At 46.5% G+C, this 18966-nt stretch overlaps 1 protein-coding gene across 4 annotated transcripts in view; it reads right to left on the bottom strand.

Moving 5' to 3' along the window:
• Window positions 1-18966, bottom strand: part of ORC4 (origin recognition complex subunit 4) — a 1582358-nt gene that overhangs the window by 571619 nt on the left and 991773 nt on the right. For all 4 annotated transcript variants that reach the window (XM_069616510.1, XM_069616509.1, XM_069616512.1 and 1 more), the window contains one exon: window positions 6243-6394. In XM_069616510.1, the coding sequence (XP_069472611.1) occupies window positions 6243-6394 (152 nt within the window). The remainder of the gene's footprint in view (window positions 1-6242; window positions 6395-18966) is intronic.

Here is an 18966-nt window from a genome sequence, read left to right as displayed (position 1 = left end):
GGAGGAGAGAGAGCGGGGCAACTCAAAGATCACCATATACCCTGACTATACTCAATCGGTGCAGAGAGCAAGGAATTCCTTCGTCCAGATCAAGGCTAGGTTGAGGAAACTAAACCTGAAATACATGCTGCTGTACCCTTCACGACTGAAGGTAATCTACAAAGGGCGTGCGATATTCTTGGAGTCGCCAGAAGCAGCTACCATGTGGATGGAACATAACAACCTGGCTGAGGTCCCCACAGAACCCACACCTGAGAAACATAATGAAAGCAGCCAAGGTTGATCGCTTGCTATCTCAGCTAGGGCACCCAGGGCCCTTGTATTGTACCCTAAATCAGAATGAAGCTACACTACCACTGAAGCAAAACTACTACGTGAGAATGCTAAACGACTGCAGGGCTCACCTGACCTCCTGCACATGAACACAAACCACGGACCCTCCGATGACCAGTGCAGGCCAGTTGCCTGCACGCAACCACTCGCGCCAGAGACCCGGATTAGGTCAGACAGCGCGAGAGCCCCCAAGCACTGCAACCCGGTGACAGAAGCTGGGTGCGTTAGTTACATTTACTTTTTCAAAGTTGTTATTGTTTCGACTGTCCTATCTCAGATGAACAATGGTTGGACTGGTCTGGACATTGGGCCGGAGGCTGGGTCTGCCCATCCTACACAAGCAGAACAACATGTGTCATACGATTCGATGCATGTAACCCAGGAAGAAGGGGAGGTGCTCCCCACCACAAGGAAACCACTCATGCAATGGCAGCAAGACTCAAGTTAATCACATGGAATGTTAGAGGGATGGGAACCTATATACGGAGAAACCGAATATACTCATACCTGAAGAGGAAAAGGATATCACTGGCCCTCCTTCAGGAAACACACCTCACCACGGAGGCCACAGACAAGATGGTAAGCTACTGGGGGGGCCAGGCCAACGGCGCATCCTACTCAAAGTATGCAAGAGGAGTCTACACGTGGGTGAGTCCGGAAACACCATTTCAACAAATGGGGGTAGAACTGGACAAAGAAGGCAGGTACGTGATAGTGTGGGGCATGCTTGAGAACTCCCCTTTGTGCATAGTAAACTCATACTTCCCTCAACACAACATACCCTCTCACATCAAGGAGCTATGCGCCAGATTGCTGCATTACAGAGAATACACTTTTATATGGGGAGGAGACTTCAATTCCGTCATGAATGCCGAATTAAACAGATCCGCAACGTCACGCATACCTAACAACGCTTCCTCAGGGCCCCTCTCCAGGATGGTGGCAGACCTACACTTAACTGACATTTGGAGAGACCTTCACCCCTCCGACAGATCATATTCATTCTACTCGGCTCCCCATAACCTCCACACCAGGATAGACTATTTTTTCATCGCCAATGAGCTAACCCCGCAAGTAGAATCGGCAGACTACATGGGCAGATCAATATCGGACCACTCCCCTTTACTGTTAACTCTGCTTCAAGGGCCCTCGTCCACCTATCCCGATGTGGCGCATGCCAGTAGGCGCCCTGACCGACCCCGCATTTAAGGAAACCTTAGGAGAAAAGCTAGAAGAATATTTAATGATAAACAAGGGATCAGTCGGGAAATGGAGCACACTCTGGGATGCGATGAAAGTAGTGTCAAGGGGAGAGATAATTGCCGAAGCAGGCGGGATCAGGAGGCAGCTGAGAAGGGAACTAGAGACAGCGGAGGAGAAAATAAGACACCTCGAAAGCGACGGCCCATCGGCCACTGAAAAGGAATCAGAACTGAAAACGATCAGAGAAGACTGCAGGGCCGCATGGGAAAGACTCTCAAAGTTCGACTTCTCTGTGCGCACCCTGAAGGCCCACAAGGAAGCAGATAAGCCGGGCAGAATACTTGCATGGCTTTGCAGAAAGGAACACCCGAGACAGGCCCTCAAGGAGATCAAAGATAGGAACGACATAACCCGTAGGACACAACAGGAGATCAATGATGTCTTCACGGATTTCTACACTGAGCTATATACCCACAGGAACGAGATTCCTACGGCAGATATAAGAGATACGCTGGCCGAAGTGGGACTACCCAGGTTGAATCAGGAACAACGGGATACGCTGGGAGAAGCCATCACGGTTGAGGACATCTCAGATGCGATTAGATCCCTTGCCACATGCAAGTCCCCCGGGACAGATGGCCTTATCCCAGAATTTTACAAGGCCTATGAAGAGACTTTGTCCCCTGTACTACATGCAGTATACACGGAGGCATACGAGTCTGGTACTCTTCCCAATACCACGAGAGAAACCCTCATTATCCCAATGCTCAAGCCAGGCAAACCAGCCGACAAGTGTGATTCGTATCGCCCAGTGGCGCTCCTAAACTACGACGGCAAAATATTAACAACCATATTGGCTAAGAGGCTCTCGAGGGTGATTGGATCTCTGGTGCACGAAGATCAAAATGGTTTCGTTCCGGGACGAAACACTACTGCCAACCTCAGGAGGCTCCAACACATAATAGCACAAACAACCGAACGCAAGGAAGACCTAGCGGTACTCTCACTAGATGCCATAAAAGCCTTCGATTCAATTTATTGGGAATGGCTGATTGAGACTCTGAGGGAGTTCGGGCTCGGAGAACACTTCATCCGTTGGATCAAGGTCCTCTACAGCAACCCAGTAGCAAGAGTAAAAACAGGAGCCATGGTATCAGAAGCCTTGCCTATTCAGAGGGGTACCAGACAGGGATGCCCGCTGTCACCAATGCTATATATCCTGGGTTTGGAACCAGTGGCAATCTACTTTAGGAAACAGTTCTTTGACGCTGGCATTGGTGGGTCGGACAACATTATCTCTTTATAAGCAGATGACGTCCTCCTATATCTCCAAGACCCCCTGGAGAATGCCCCGATTGTACTGAATGTCCTGGATAACTTCGCGAAATACGTAGATCCATACAATTCTGGTCGAAGCTCCCGCTCTCCATGATGGGCAGAGCTGCAATATCCAAAATGATAATTCTCCCCAGGTTCCTCTACTACTTCACCAATGTGGCATACTACGTTCCCCCATCCTTCTTCAGGAAGCTGGAATCCCTGATTAGGGACTTTCTCTGGGGACCAGCCAGACTCACACTAAATGTCCTTACACTCACCTACACCGAGGGTGGCATCCAACTTCCCAATTTCCAGAGATACTTCTTGGCGGCTCAATCGACACATCTAGCAAAATGGCTTTCAGACGAACCTACAGCTGAGTTAAATCTTCTCTCCCAAGTGTCCTCACCGCTACACCCCAAAGAGTTAATATGGAACACTCGAGCTGGGCCGTCCAACCCACCCATGATACTAGAGGTAGGGAGACAAGTATGGAACAAGGTGAGATCCATAGTCGGACTACAGCACTCATATACACCCGACATCCCCATGCTGGCGGACGTTTGCAAAACCCCCAGCGATCTATCAATACTGAGGTGCTGGGAGAGTCATGGCCTCTACACATGGGGATACATGTTCTGCGAGGGACTCTTCAGGGACTTTGAATCACTCCAAGAAAGGGACGGACTTCCACCAGGCCAATTCCTTTGGTACCAAAAAGTGAAACATGTAGCCAAAGAGAACTGGGACAAATGGCCTGAGGAGCCAGAGACACATCCCCTCCTGCGGGAAATATACGACCTCAGCGACGGATGGAGACCAACATCACGGCTATACACCCAAATAAACAGCAGACCCAACCCAAGGAGCGCACGGCTGAAAGAGAAATGGGAGATAGACTTGGGGTCAGAAATCACAGAGGGCGAATGGTCTAGAGCCCTGGCATACCCAAAGGAGGTATCTAGGAACGCCAGGTTCAGACTGATCCAACTGAACGTACTCTACAGAACGTATATGACCCCACACAGGATATCCACATTTAACAACACAGCCGACCCAAAATGTCCCTGGTGCTCCTCCGACCTGGCAGACATGATCCACATGTTCTGGGCCTGTCCCAAATCTCAAACTCTGGCAGGCCGCTGAACAAACCTGTAGGAACGCTGGGCTGGAGACATATGAATGGACACCCAAGGAGTGCCTATTGGGCACTTACCTGAGGCTGAGTAAAATCAAGCACCTGGCAAAGCTTATGGACATGGCCTGTGTGTTAACCAAGAGAACGATTGCCATGGCCTGGAAATCCCCAGCAGGCCCCAGGTATGAGCCCTGGATTAAGGAGATGGAGAGGTGGACCACAGCCGAAACTAGAGCCTGGGAGGAGGGGAATAGACGGGGAGGCGACGACGCGAGCATCACACTAGAGGCTTGGAAGGCCCTCCTGAGAGACATGATCTTTTCAACGAACTATAAACCCCCTTGAACCTATCCCCCCTCGAACCCCAGAAGGAAACCGACAGCAGAGATCAGTCCATCACTCCCATGTGCTCCACTTTGTCACTGCCCTGAGTGGGCAAACGCAGAGAACTGACTCCGGACCCGGGCCCCTAACCTGGAAACATGGAACACGAGGTGCTAGTAAATGGTGGGACAGTCATTGTTGTTACTTTGTTTGTTTATTTGTTATTGTATTATTGCAATTTAATTGGCACACAATATATGCATTAGATGATGCAACCCAAAGCAGATGCTCAACAGTTTCTTTGTATACTTATAAATGCCAATAAAAACATTTAAAAATAAAAAATTAAATGCCCCCATGGGGGGAGGGGGGCCGAGAACCCAGCAGCCGCGTTGTCCCTCCAACAACCGTGTCTGAAAGGGCTCCGCGGGCACTGGCGTCCTCCCGCCGGGGCCGCACCAGTGTGTGGGCTGTGGGCGGGTCCTCACCCCCCTTCCGGAACTATGCAGGCTCCGATGGGCCAACGGGCCCAGGTCTGCGGTGTCTCCGCCTCGAAGGCCTTCTCAAGGGTCCGTGGGACGGGGTCTCGGTGTCCCTGCTGATCTTTTCCGTGCTCCGGACCCGAGTTGGGCAGGCGTCCTCGCCGTCAACGGTCCGGGCCTGTGGCATAGAGCACTTCTGCCTGGGGGGAGGGGCACCCGCTTCGCACTGGCGCCGTCCCCCAGCGCCGCGGGCCTCCGCTAGTGGATTCCCTGCTGATTCACCGGTGTCCACACGAGCAGGGCTGGGGGGGAGAGGATGTTCGCGCCGGCAGGCTCCCGCGGCTCCGGCGCACCGCGTCCCTTCTCGCTGTCCTGATGCCACTCGGGCTGCTTGTGGCTCCTCTGTCTGGGTCGCGGGGTTGCGTTCCCAGGCACTCGGGGGTCCTCCGACATCGCTCTTTCGGCCGGGGGGGAGGGACTGGGGGGTAGCCGGGGCTCACTGCTTCAGCGGGCCATGATTGTCCCGTGGGGGGGGTTGCAGTGGGGGGGGGCTCAATCCCTCATCACAGCTCAGCTTCGGCGGGAGCAGCGACTTCAGACTGCCATTGCCTGTGCGCCCCCTGGTGGCCTCCGTTCCACCCCTTTCACTGGATTTCAGCACCTTCACACATGAGACGGTTGCCTGAAGTCAGCGAAACATCAATGTGGTCATAGAAGGATTGGTCCCTATACAAGGAACAAAACTCGAGGTCCAGGCCCTTGGATGGACGGTTTCCAAGATATTTGCACCACAACGAACTGCACCATGCCAGGGTGAGGCGACAGGTGGGGAGAGAGCACAGAAGGTCCCAGTATGTAGCAGCACACCAACTCACGTCTCCCCCCTAACATCTGCTCCGGGTATGTCAGTCTGCCACACGGGCCCATTCTCAGTGCAGTTTAATTCTGGGTGCAAAGCACATCAGTGATACGCTAATCGCAACAGCAACCTACAGAATCAGTGTTATGTCCGTCTTCAGAGAACGGGTACTTCTGCTAGTCTTCAATAAAAACTGCTTTATTCCTGTCCCGTTTCAATAAGGTTACAACAAATAAGCATGGAAGAAAAGTGTGGGCACTAGGGAGTAGTAAACTTTCAATTGACTATCATTGATACATTGATATAAAACACTAGGGCAACCCCTAGTTCTTCACCATTCCAGCATAGTTTTCCACTGTGTATTTGAACCTGCTAGAAAACCATTAAACGCATTTAGCAAAAAATGCACTTTTAAACATGAAAACCAAAATGCATTACTATAATGTGTGGTGATGATATGTCCAAGACAACATCCTTGACTGGAATTTCTCATCCGACTGCTTGAAGCATAGTAGAGTGGGGGTAGCATGATAAAGAGATTATGAAAAATAGAGAATTTAACAAATGGGAAGACATTGCGTACCAATCTGCAAGTTAATCCTATAACTGCAACCGGAGTCTGTGCCGACTGGGAAATGTCGAAGAGGTTGTACAGAAGCGTCTGGTTCTTATGATGTGCAAAAAGGTCAAATTCATCCAATATGAATAAAACAGGACAGCTGCTTGCACGGTCTCCTGAAAAATAAATATTGCATTTTTTGTATTTTGCATTCATTCTCTTTTTTGTTACTAATTTAGATCAAATGGGAAACAGAGGAAGAAATACATGTACATACAGGGCCTTTCATAATGGAGTGCCCTAATGTGTATGTTAGTCGGATTTCAGTTTAGCAACTATGCATGTAACCCCTTTGATGTCTAAGAAAGATTGTTGGGATTGTCATCTCAAAGCCACCTATTTTTAAAATAACATTATTTTGGAACAATCAATTATCCCAAAAGAGTTCATATGCCCTTTAACCAGTTCCGTTTTTAGAGGTTAACTCAACTGCACAGTTTTCTTTCAACCGAATATTTTATTGCCTCATGGTCACCTGCCTTTTCTATATAGAGAATGTTCTTACCTATGCCACCCTATCACATTTTGGTTGACCGGATGCTTCTGAATGATGAAACGTCATCTTTCTGGATGCAGTGCAGTGCATTAAAGAATTGTACATCTTCCTCATGTAGCATAGTCTAGTCCAAAATAATAACTTCCACAAGGGAAATAGTTTGGAAAATTGCAAAATACTCATCTCACTTACCTCCCACTATTCTCTGTATCTTGTGTATCTCTGTACAACAACAATTTTGGTCTTGGGTAATTTTAATCTCTGGGTGGATGACATTATTGAACCTATATTACATGACCTATTAGAATGTGCTAAACAATTAGACTATTTACAAATGAACATTGGGCCTACACAAAAAAAGATCATACTTAGATGGATGCTAGGAAAAAGTAGCGTATAGTCATTTCAACATGAAGTCTGAATGGGACAGATCACTTTGAAATTTTGGAATACGGATATCAAAACTATTGCAAAAAATGTGTATGCCACCTTCAATCTCAAATGCTTATCCACCTTCAAAAAAGTTAAAAAGCCAATACTTTCATGTTCAGCCACAGCAAGTGGAAATGCATAACCCCTGCACACCTCTAACACAGATACAGTTACCCTTTTTTTAAAAAAACATACAAAAACAGAAAAGATATCTATACATCTGATCTCAAACCTTTACAAAGTGTATTAAGGAAAGCTCAAAATGTATGGTTTACGACTAAGTTAATGGATTGTAAAATTCACCTTACCAATCTTATGAAACGATATGAAGATGCAACATTTGGTTTGAATTTACATAATTTCCACACATTGAGTCCTCCATTGTAAAATTAAGTATGTTTGGCCATTAATGATAAGATGTTAATGAACAATTCTTTGTGCAGCTCGTTACCTACTAATAATAATAATAATAATTTGGCATTTATATAGCGCTACGAACCCTCAGGTATCTGAGCGCTGCTTATTATTACCCACGGTGTGTGGTGCTCATTTATCAACCTCGGAAGGATGAAAGGCTGAGTTTGGCCCTGCCGGGATTCGAACCTGCGATAGCAGGCTCTGCACGGGTGTCAAAGCGAGCGCTCTACTCGCTGTGCCACTTGACCAGCTAAACAAAGGAGATAGTTTTTCAGCAAGAGTTGGCATGAGCAACGTCGTTGTTAGGAAATAGTTATCTTTTGGCAACTTCCCCTACATAGTTCTAGGGAGCACCACACTTTTTTATTTTGTTTTTGAACCTGCCTTGAATTTTTACAGGGAAGTGCAATCTTCAGCTTCACTGCCCTGCCTTTTGCTCATTTGTCATATGGAAATTAATCAGTCCTTCAGACTATCAGTACTGGGGAAACTATGTTTCGCTTTAGACTTTTACACTTTTGTAACTTTGTAACATTACACACAGCATCTTACAATGCAGTGCAATGGGGATACATTTGTATCACCCTAGTATTTTACACTTGGGATTTTTGGTTACTTTTTTATGTGTCTAAAGGCAAGCTGGCGGCAGTAAGTATATGTGTACCATTTGTACGTTGCTTCTAGTGTAGCTAGTGTCCTAAAATGGCCACATCACAAGATTTCTGCTTGTTCTTTGGCCATATTGTTGATTAGACTTCTTCCTGCTTGACATGTCAGGAAATTCCATATAAGGTCATTTTCAAACCCATGAAAGCTGCTGTTTTTGCGGACTAGTGATGCCTTTGTGTCTGTGTGGCTCGGGAAGCGGGTGGAACGGTCTGGCCCTACTCCACATCCATGGAGCCAGAGAGCCTAGGCGTGGGGCATGAGTGAAAGCAATAGTTGTCCGTGATTGGACAACTACTGACTGTTTGAATGGTGCAGATCTTTAACATTGGTGGGTTTAAACTTTCTTCCAGGCTGGATTTTGGATATGAAGAGGACTCCTGCAGCCATTTCTTAAGCTCATCGTTGAAGCCAAGAATGCCTCAAAGAACAGCTGATTGAAGATCCAAAGAAGACTCCCGAAGAGGTGCAGCATCCCTTCCTGCATCTGGCCCGGTGAGACCCTGTTGGTCTATCTGATCTGCGAAGGCCCTGTGTGGTGTCTCAACCCCTGGACTGGTGGAACCAGGGGCGGCTGGCCCATATGGGCATAGCTCCACATGTTTTTTGCCTGCTAACTTCTCTAATAAATAAAACAAGAAAGCCACTGATAAAGGGAGTGTTCTTTCTCCAGTAAATAACGTTTGTTTTCCATTATTGCTAAAAGAACCTTAGGGGTAGTAGAGGTGGCTATGGTTGCAGTATATACCTGCACAGGAGAGCGTTCTGTCGAGCCATCCCTGTAGCAGATGCGCAATACACGTTGCTCCCCCGTGTTAGGAGCAAGGCACCCCCTACACACGGCCCAAGTAAATGCCTGGGGGTGTTGAAATTGAAATGTCCCAAAGCATGCATTGCCTTGGCCCCGCCCAATATGCCTTCACTAACACTGACTGGGGCGGGGCCAGCGGCTTTGGGACCCATCCCAGCCTACGTCAGACAGGAAAAGGTTGGGTCAAGGCAGGGGTGATGTCACAAACTGAGGACTTGACATCCAGTCCTGCCTTTTTCAGGTCAATCCGGAATTAACCACTACTTGGTCCAAGGAATAGTTAAGCCAATTCCAACTAGGCCCATCAGACTGGCATACACCAATCGAATCTCCATCCCTAAGACCCGGAGAGTTTGTGCAGGCGGTCCTAGCTTCCCTACCATGGCCGCATCGCACTGGAACTCTCTACCCACTCACATTAGGAGGATTGACTCGCACATAGCATTCCGAAAAGCAAATAAAAACCATGCTATTTGTATGACCATGCACCCTTTGTACTGCTTTCCTACATCCCGCCGTTTGTGTAGGATGCTAGCTGTGGTCATCATGAAACCCTCATGTAATGTATGCTAAGATGTAACCAACCATGTATGTAACCACTTGTAACGTGATCGAAGAACTACTGTTGGGCTGCCTTCAATGTAACCCTTAACTAAGCCTACTTACAATCTCTTGCAACAGCGCCTCGATGCCTTTGGGCTGCAGTGCGCTCTACAAATTCAAGAAATACAAATAAAATAAAATGAATGACATGTACAAAAGGCCAAACGTCCCACACACCACGTGTGAAGCCCAAAAACTCAGCCCCAGATGAATGAGGACTCCTCTGCATTGGAGACTCATGGATTGCTTGGTACCATACTGCTAGCTTACCCAATGAGTGTTTACGATCCACAGTTGCATATGAAAACGTACGTACAGTGGCTGTGTACATAGTGAGCCGTGAATGACCTTGTGAATGTCCCTTTCACTCCCAGACACCTGCTAGTTCTGGGCTCACCCGAAAGTCACAGAAACCCGCCTTAGCCACCAGCTTCACCCACGGCACCAGACAGTGAAGCAAGTGTATACTAGCGGCCATTTCGGATTTTGGTTTTGCTTTGAAAACACACTGTTGATGTAGTGACACTTAAGGTTGGGTGCGTTTTGCAGCACGATTCTTATTTTTAGCGTCTTTCATATGTTGGTCTACGTTGCGGCGTTACAGAGCAGGACTTGTGTTATATTAAGAACATTGGCAAAAAGATAGCAGACCAAGTAGCAGGGTACTGTGTTCTGTTCCTGCATGAAATCCTTATTGCTGAAAAAGCGACATGAAGAAAAGCGTTTAGTTTTACGGTTCAAAGGTACGACAACATTAGAGAAAATGTACAAGGCACACATTTCCATCGCAAGCATGAGCATGTAGAGGTATGCCATGGTTATTAATTGTTATGTTATGGTCAATGAGGTTATAGCTACGAGGGACTTTGATTTTGTTCCAGCTGCATGTATTTCTGTGGTGGCCAGACCTTGGCACAGACTGACGCTGACTCGCTTGTGTCTAGTACCCTTTCCCCATTTGCAAACTTGCAATGGACCCAACGTTTAAGCAAATGCGTCACTCTCACCACTGCCAGACAGAGGGAGCGAAGAACTCTACCAGAGGGCGATGTGGCATGCAAGGTAGCAACTAGGACTCACAAGAACATCATCACCTAAAGACAGAGAGGACTAAAAACCTAGGGCGAGGGGGGTGTAGTCTAGCACATTCACAATAAAATGGGAACAAAAGCGTCAAAGCTAGGAAGGCGAAGCACTCCTGGTATTGAAGATTGGGTTCCCATACTTCAATCCCCAATAAGGGATCTGTCTATATAGGGGGATTGTATAACCTTGAAGAAAGGTTTGAAGGCTTTTGTGCCAATAACCTCACTATGAAATGGTAAACATATTTCATTTTTTTAAAACAGCGACTTCCACATAAACGTGAATGCCCGATTATTTTATGTCATTTCAAAACCAAACACTGCAGATCTTGACTGATATTAGGGATATTAAAGAAGTTGCCCAGGATAACACAATGTGACGAAGCCAGGGAGCCTTTTTGAGGGTGCAGGTCTCCTAGTCATATTAGGAGAACCCTTTACCACTTCACCAACAACACTTGGTCATCTTTATGTAACTCCTTGCTTCTATGTGAGCCTTTAGATAAAGCAGGTTAATATCCGGTACACGTCGAATGGCTGGGGGACGCCTGTTTGCCTAGTACTGCCCTACCTGGCGCGTCTAGGGAAGCCAAAGTGACATTTGGTGGAGTGGACAGTGTTTCCAGTGTTTGGCAGTCTGTTTGCCATTCCCATTGTGAAGGAGGAGCAAGTTCTCAAAAACCCCTCGCTCAACGAAGCGGAGTGGAGTGGACAGAGTGTTTCCAGTGTTTGGCAGTCTGTTTGCCATTCCCATTGTGAAGGAGGAGCCAGTTCTCAAAAACCCCTTGCTCAACGAAGCGGAGCGGACAGAGTGTTTTCAGTGTTTGGTAGTCTGTTTGCCATTCCCATTGTGAAGGAGGAGCCAGTTCTCAAAAACCCCTTGCTCAACGAAGCGGAGCGGACAGAGTGTTTCCAGTGTTTGGCAGTCTGTTTGCCATTCCCATTGTGAAGGAGGAGCCAGTTCTCAAAAACCCCTTGCTCAACGAAGCGGAGTGGACAGAGTGTTTCCAGTGTTCCCGGTGGGTCCGGGGAGGTCCGGGAGCGCCCCGCTCTGTGGAAGTAAAGTGGAAGTAAAGAGTAACTCAGCGACGCAAAGAACCAGCCCGGAGCCCCGGAGCCCCACAGAGCCCCTGCAGATCGAAAGAACAATGCAGGGAGCTGGGGCAGGAGCGCTGGGCTACGACCAGCTGGAGGACGCCGAAAAGCAGCATCAAGAGGTGGCGGGAGCTCCGGTAGAACTGGCGGAGCCGCCGGACTCCCATCGAATCCTGCGGAGTAACAACAAGACTCTTTCCAAAGGAGAGCGGAGGTCGCCGGTGAAAAAAGGTAAGATTCCCGTGCACCCCGCATCAGACTTGAAAACTCCTAAAGAGTTGACGCCCACCGCCACCCAACTCCAGGCCTTAGGAGTTGGCAGAAGGGGGGAGGACACACCCCGTAATATCGATACGAACAAAGAGTCCCTTGAAACTGCTATAGCGCCCTCACGGATATTTGCCGCCCCCCGCAAAACCCCATGGACATCAGCAAGGTGGCGAAAATAGCGCAGGAACAGAGCACTGCTTCGGCGGGTGGTTCTTCAGTCCTGACTACCGGAGGGTGGTCAGACTGGGACCCTCCCCTGGCCCTGTGCGCTAACACACGAGGGGGGGAGGACTGAGCTACCTAACATCTATAAGTCCCCAGAGAAGAACGTAAGGGACGCAGTACAGACACTGCCGAGTGAAAGACCGGTCATTGTAACTAGACCCCTAATTCACAGTACTAAAGACGTACAGATGGCGACAGATGGGAACAGAGATTTAAATGATAGCATTGGTGCACCTAGCCCCACACACACTGTAATCAGCTACTCAAACAACCAGCCAATAAGGACAAAGGAGGGAAATGTGAGTTTGGAGACTAGAGTAGCACCGATTGACTGCATAACCAAGGAATCGAATCCTGACACAGGAGACTGGGTCGATCTTGGGTCCCCAGGACTTACGAATATGATGGACCCAAAAAAGTGCAATAAATTCAATGGCAATAAGCGGTATTATATTAAGCGCCAAAAGGGGAAAAAAACAGCCGCAAGCGCATCCTTAAACCAAAACCACCAAGATAATAAAATATCCACGCATCATCAGAAAAACCTCGGTACTACGGGGATAAACAAAGTTAAACGTACGCCAGTGGAAAAACCAGCAGCAGGGCCGGGAGCGCACCAAAAGCCTTGCATCCCAAATGCCCTGTTATCCTTCTTCAAGACCAAACAGAAGAAACGCAAACTAGAAACAGAGGACGAAATCACTGATGCGGAAATTCTAGAAGTGATAGAGGGGTCTCTCCCTTCGACAAAAGAGAGGAAAACGGAAACAGATATGACAGACAGTGAGAGCAAAATCGGAGATGGTGAAAGGAGATCAAGAGTAGCGGATCAGCCAGGGGTCAGCCCAAATAAAATGAAACAAAAGAAAGCAAACGTAGAGGAAACAAGCCAGGCAATTCAGCCTAGCCCAAGGGAAAAATGTGCCTAAATGAGACCGAACAAAAGAAAACAAACACAGAAGAAATAAAACAGGTAAATCAGCCTATCACGAAAGATAAGGAGATGCAGACCAAAGAGATGACCGCAGGAAAAGACCTGCCGACTGAATCGACAAGCCCAAATAAAGCCGTCAGGGAAGAAAATACAGCATCAGACACTCTAAGGAAGGTGGCTGACCTTCCTAAAGCCCCCTCGGAAATTAGCGAGCGACATCTTACCCCGCCGCTGGGGCCTGAAGCAACCAAATCGGGGCCGAGTACTAATTTAAGGAGAAAATCAATCTCCACTGAGTCACTGATCCATGGCGCAGACACACTGCCAATATCGAAAACAACGTTACAAAGCGGGCCCCAAAAATGGACTGAACAGGAAGAGATGCGGGCCCTACTAAAAACCCAGAACCCCCATGATTTAGTACCAGCGAAATCCCAAGAAAAGAGCAGAGGGACCTGCAAGTACCACCTGAAAGTCCAAAAAGAAACTTGAGACCCGAAATACAGGCCAGAAAGAAAATAAATAATGAGACAGGGAGATGTCAAGAAGGCGCTCTATGCCCAAGAGCTCAAATGAGCGATCAAACCTGGACAAAAATTCACCACCAGCATACAGAAAGAGGAGAAAAATTAACCAGGCAAGTCAAAGAAGGAGGAACAATAGATCCAATTGCCTCTAAAACACTATCAGACTGCTCTGAAGTATCTATTGCGACAGCTGGGACCTCGATATGGGATATTTCAACTACCCAAATCGAAACTGGCCCGGGCAGGGAAAGTTTGAACACGCCTGCCAAACACAGAAGACACAGTGAAATTATGATCGATTCCCAAAAACCATCCCCAAACAAAAAACCCGATATGACCACAATTATGGCGGCGCTTACGATTGCACTTGCACCATTCTGCAAATTATATGAAACAATCAGTGATACGGCAAAAGACAACACTACACTATTGTGCAAGATGCAATCTAAGCTAGAGTTTCTGGAGGGTTATATTACAGCCACCAGAGATCAAAAACAGCAAGCAGGAGTCAATTTGGGAGGAGAAATGGGCCAATCTAGAGATGGAAAGAAAAGAAGCACTAGCTACAAAAAAAATTGTAAAAAAATGTATGGACAGAGCCTGTCAAACAACGGCGAAGTGGGACAAGAAAGAAATGGAACCAATCTTCAATAAGCAAAAATCAAAAAACGCGAATGATCTGTCAGAACTACAAACTCAGAATATGATTGGGGCCGCAAAAATAGTACCAGCAATGACAAATCAAAAGAAAAAAGTGGCTCTGCGTTTGGCAAGTGAAACTATCACAGGTCAATCAAACAAAATAAAAATAGCGTCATCCGAATCCGAAAAGGAAGATGAAATAATCAACTTAACCCAAAGCCCTGAAACTCCATCTCATAAAATTGCGGCGACGAAAAACAACTTGAAACCGACTGAAAAATCACCGAGAACAGTGAATGAATTCATGAGCTTAAGTGCACTGATGGACTTATCATTACATCTCGAAGCAGACGTGCAGGGTGAAGAGCACACAAGTCCAGACGGACTAGCAAAAGAAAGCAAATCTGTCCCTGAAAGAAGGAGGGAAACAAATAGCGACGAAGCTCTAGTTAGTTCAATGCCTATCCATGGATCACCCCCCCTGAATCAAAGATTAGACCGGTGCTACGAAGGGAAAACACGTAAAAGGGGTGAGGGGGAGAGCAGAGAAATTGAACTTAAATACTACTCGGAAAAAAAAAATAAGAACCCAGACAACACCGAAAAAGAATCTAGAGTTTTCAAACTAGAACAAACATCTTGCAAAAGCAGATACATCGTGCTTAACAGGAAAACAATATTGTACTTACTAAGTAAGGTACACTGCTTACGACATCTGAAGTCTGAAGACTTTCTACTAATAGAACCCTACCATCGTGATCAAAAGGCGAAGTCCTATCTACACATCCAATCCAAGGCACTAAAAGGAGTGCCGGAGGAAGCCTATAAAGACTTAGAACAAGCCGGATTTATCTTGACGGAAATAGGTACGTCAAAAACAGACCTAAAAGCGAAGTCCTCAAAGGAGAAAGAGAGCCTTAAATGGCACTATACATCCAGAACAAAAGAACTCTACAATAGAAAAAGATATGCCCCCTCGGACCATATGGAACAAGAAAACCGTCGGCAGTACGAGTGGGGGAAAAAGGGGGAGGAGAAACGAAAGATATAGACGAACAGACCCAGAATATAGGGAAGATCGAAAAGAAGAACGATCCAGGTATGGGGGTCGATCCCAAGAAAGAAGGGAAGGTCATAGAGCTGAAACTGTGGCTCAGTTGCAAATGATCAAGACCAGGAGTGAAAGGTCGGAAGAGAAGTGTAGAATGATAAAAGATCGAGAAATGAAAATGGGAGAGAGCCAAGAATTTAGACAACCAAAGGGACCATGGAATTGGCTGAAAAAAACGTTAAACCCTCAACAGGACAAATAGCAACCACCAGGAGGTGGGTCCAGAAGCACACCGCCTCCAACCTACTACCAAGCAACGACTCCTCCGAAATTGATCTCGATGGCCTCATGGAACACGAGAGGCCACAGACACTTGACGAACCCTGAAAATCAAGATCTGGGGGTTTTCGACATCCTATGTCTCCAAGAGCACTGGCTAACAGAAAAAACATCTTTAGACGGCTTTGAGATAGCCTTCTCTCCTGCCATAAAAGGCTTGCTGGGCCGTCCGTCTGCTGGACTCCTGCTAGCAATAAAGGCAGGTTCAGGAATTTCCATCATAAAAACGATACACGAGTCGTATGGCATACTGGCAGTCTCTACAACATGGACCCAAGTTGACGAAAGGAAAAAGGAATGTGAAAAAGAGAAATTAGCTTTTATAACAATATACTGGAACCCGGAAAAATCTACAACATCAGATTTTTGTAACCAAATAGCAGGAACAATTGACGACATCATTCTTGAAGATCCACAAACGCACATAATAATCTGTGGAGATCTAAATGCCAACTGTAGCAATGAAAATGAAAATAGGGTGAAAAAGATAACATCTTCAGGGGAACACAGAGGACAAGTATGGCTGAGGCTAATGAAATCGAGAAATCTCCACAATGTGGCCTCTCTGAAATCCTGAAATATAAATACTCCCACATGGGAAAGGGGCAATTCTAGCGCAAACATTGATTACTTTTTCATTTCCAACAGTCTAGTGGCATGCATAGAAGACTACTCAGTGATAAAAACCCAAGAGAGTGACCACAATCTGTTGGCCATAAAGTGGAAAGCACTACGACCTGTAAACAGCCACTACAACAACCAGATTGAGTCGAATAATCAACAAAACAGAGTATGTCTGACTGCGGCTAACATCGAGTCCATTATTAAAAAATACAAAACCAGCATCCGCGAGCAAGGGGAAAAGACCCAAAGGCCGGACTATCTTCCATTCCTACTCCAATACAGATCGAAGAAGTCAGCGAAAAGGCAAAACAAAACAAACATATATTTGACAACCAGATCGCAGAAAGAAAAAGATCCCTGAGAAAATTGAAAAGATAAAGAAAAAATGATAATTCACCTACAGCATGGAACAAATGGAAAGATGAAAATTTAAAATACAAAGCCTGGATCCGAGGCCACAGACATGCAATGTACCAAAAAGATGCGGAGGACATGCTTCGCACGTTAAGCACCAAAAAAACTGGCGACTTCTGGATACTTATCAAGAAACCAGATAAGAACGTGGACAATCGGATCGTAAACGCAGTGAGTGAAAATGCGTGGGTACATTTTTTTTGAAAACTTGTTTATGGCACCGGAACATCTCCCACTGGCGGCCGAAGGACCAGTTATAACACCTTGGATCGATATTTCATCGATAGACGACATAAAAAGTGCAATCCTCAACCTAAAGAATTCTAGAGCCCCTGGTCCAGATGGGCTATGTAACATCGAGCTAAAACAAAATCCGGAAAAATGGGCTATTTTCATCAGCTCTATCTTCACTCAATGCAGACAGACAAAATATATTCCGGCGTCCTGGGTCACTGCGTTGGTTGTGCCGATTTTCAAGCGAGGGAATAGAGAAGAGCCGGGTAATTATAGACCTATTGCCCTACTAGATATAATAGGTAAAATCTTCGCAACTCTCCTCCTGCACCATTTCCAAATTTGGGCTAGAACCTCTCTGGCCTATGATTCTTTCCAAATGGGATTGCTAAAGAAAGGGAGCACGTCAGTTAACATCCTAATCCTCAATCTCATAAAAGCTAAGGTAAAGCAAGGGTCTCCTACGGTGTTCCTTGCGTTTGTAGACTTATCACAGGCCTTTGATAAAGTTGACAGGTGGATGCTGTGGAGCAAACTTAAAAAATGGAACTGCCCAATGGAAATATTAGACCCTGTGATGGCCCTGCACACCAACACGACACTAAGAGTACGTTTAAACAACCAAGGCCTTCTGTCTAAAGAGATAGCAGCGGAGCGAGGAGTTAAACAGGGCTGCCCTCTGGCCCCGGCACTATTTATTGCCTTTTTGGGAGATATAAAAGACTCAGAAACACCTGCAAAAGCGTTCCCTCCCAAATTGGGGAAGGTAAATATATCGCGTCTTCTCTACGCAGACGATTTGATATTTACTAGATCAAACCCAAATTGGCTTACAACGCCAACTTACAAATCTGGCGCAATACATGGAGCGAAACAATCTGAAAATAAACAAAACAAAAACGAAAATAGTGATCTTGGGGAAAAGTGCGAAGATGACCCATCCAGGGTACAAATGGGTGTTGGACAAATCTGAAATCAAAGTGGTCCATAGTGTCAAATACCTAGGAGTTCAGATAGACCACTCAGCAAAAGAAGCATCTATGCAGACCATCCCTTGGGGAAAAGCAAAAAATCTTGCTGTTCAAATGAAAGTCATCGACAGAAAATATGGCAAATTTTCATTAAGTCCGGTGATAGCATTCTACAAAGGGAAAATTGTCCCAACACTGACTTATGACATGGGGGCAACACTGAGCATGCCTAACGACATCTGGCGGAAGCTAGAGAGTTATGTCTGGAAGACGGTCCTAGGACTCCCAAACTCAGTGCCAATGGATCTTATCAGAAGAGAGCTGGGACTACTCTCTCTGGAAGCGACAGTGACCCAAAGCGCAATGCAACTTTTCAGGAACACTCTAATGACAGATAGTCCACCCATATACAAGATCATAGCAGCAGAAACAGCAAATCTCCACTTAAGTATTCTCAACAAATGGACAGACAGGCTCAAAGAAAAGCTTTCTGAGATCGCATGCACAGAAGAAGATTTGAAAATAAATCCAGCAAGAGTGAAATCTAAACTCCAGGCTCAAAGACTGGATAATGACCCTTGAGAAAGCGCATGCAAACATACTGACAAGAGATCTTCCACCTAACTTTAACAGACTGAAGGAGCCGGTGGCATAACACACGAAATTCCCAAACAAACATCTAAGGAAAATGTACATGAGAGCGCGATTTAATCTTCTGCCGACACGTGAAATCATGGCGATCCGGATGCAATCCAACGGCAAAACTTGTCGGCTCTGTAAGGAATTATCCAAATCAGAAACAATAAAGCATCTCTTACTGCAATGTTCAGAGTTGACAAATGTAAGAGCCAC

Source organism: Ambystoma mexicanum, chromosome 9 (assembly GCF_040938575.1).
Source record: "Ambystoma mexicanum isolate Mex_15411 chromosome 9, UKY_AmexF1_1, whole genome shotgun sequence".
Taxonomy (NCBI): domain Eukaryota; kingdom Metazoa; phylum Chordata; class Amphibia; order Caudata; family Ambystomatidae; genus Ambystoma; species Ambystoma mexicanum.
The sequence above is the reverse complement of the archived record's forward strand: the minus strand, read 5'-3'. Positions and strand labels throughout refer to the sequence as shown.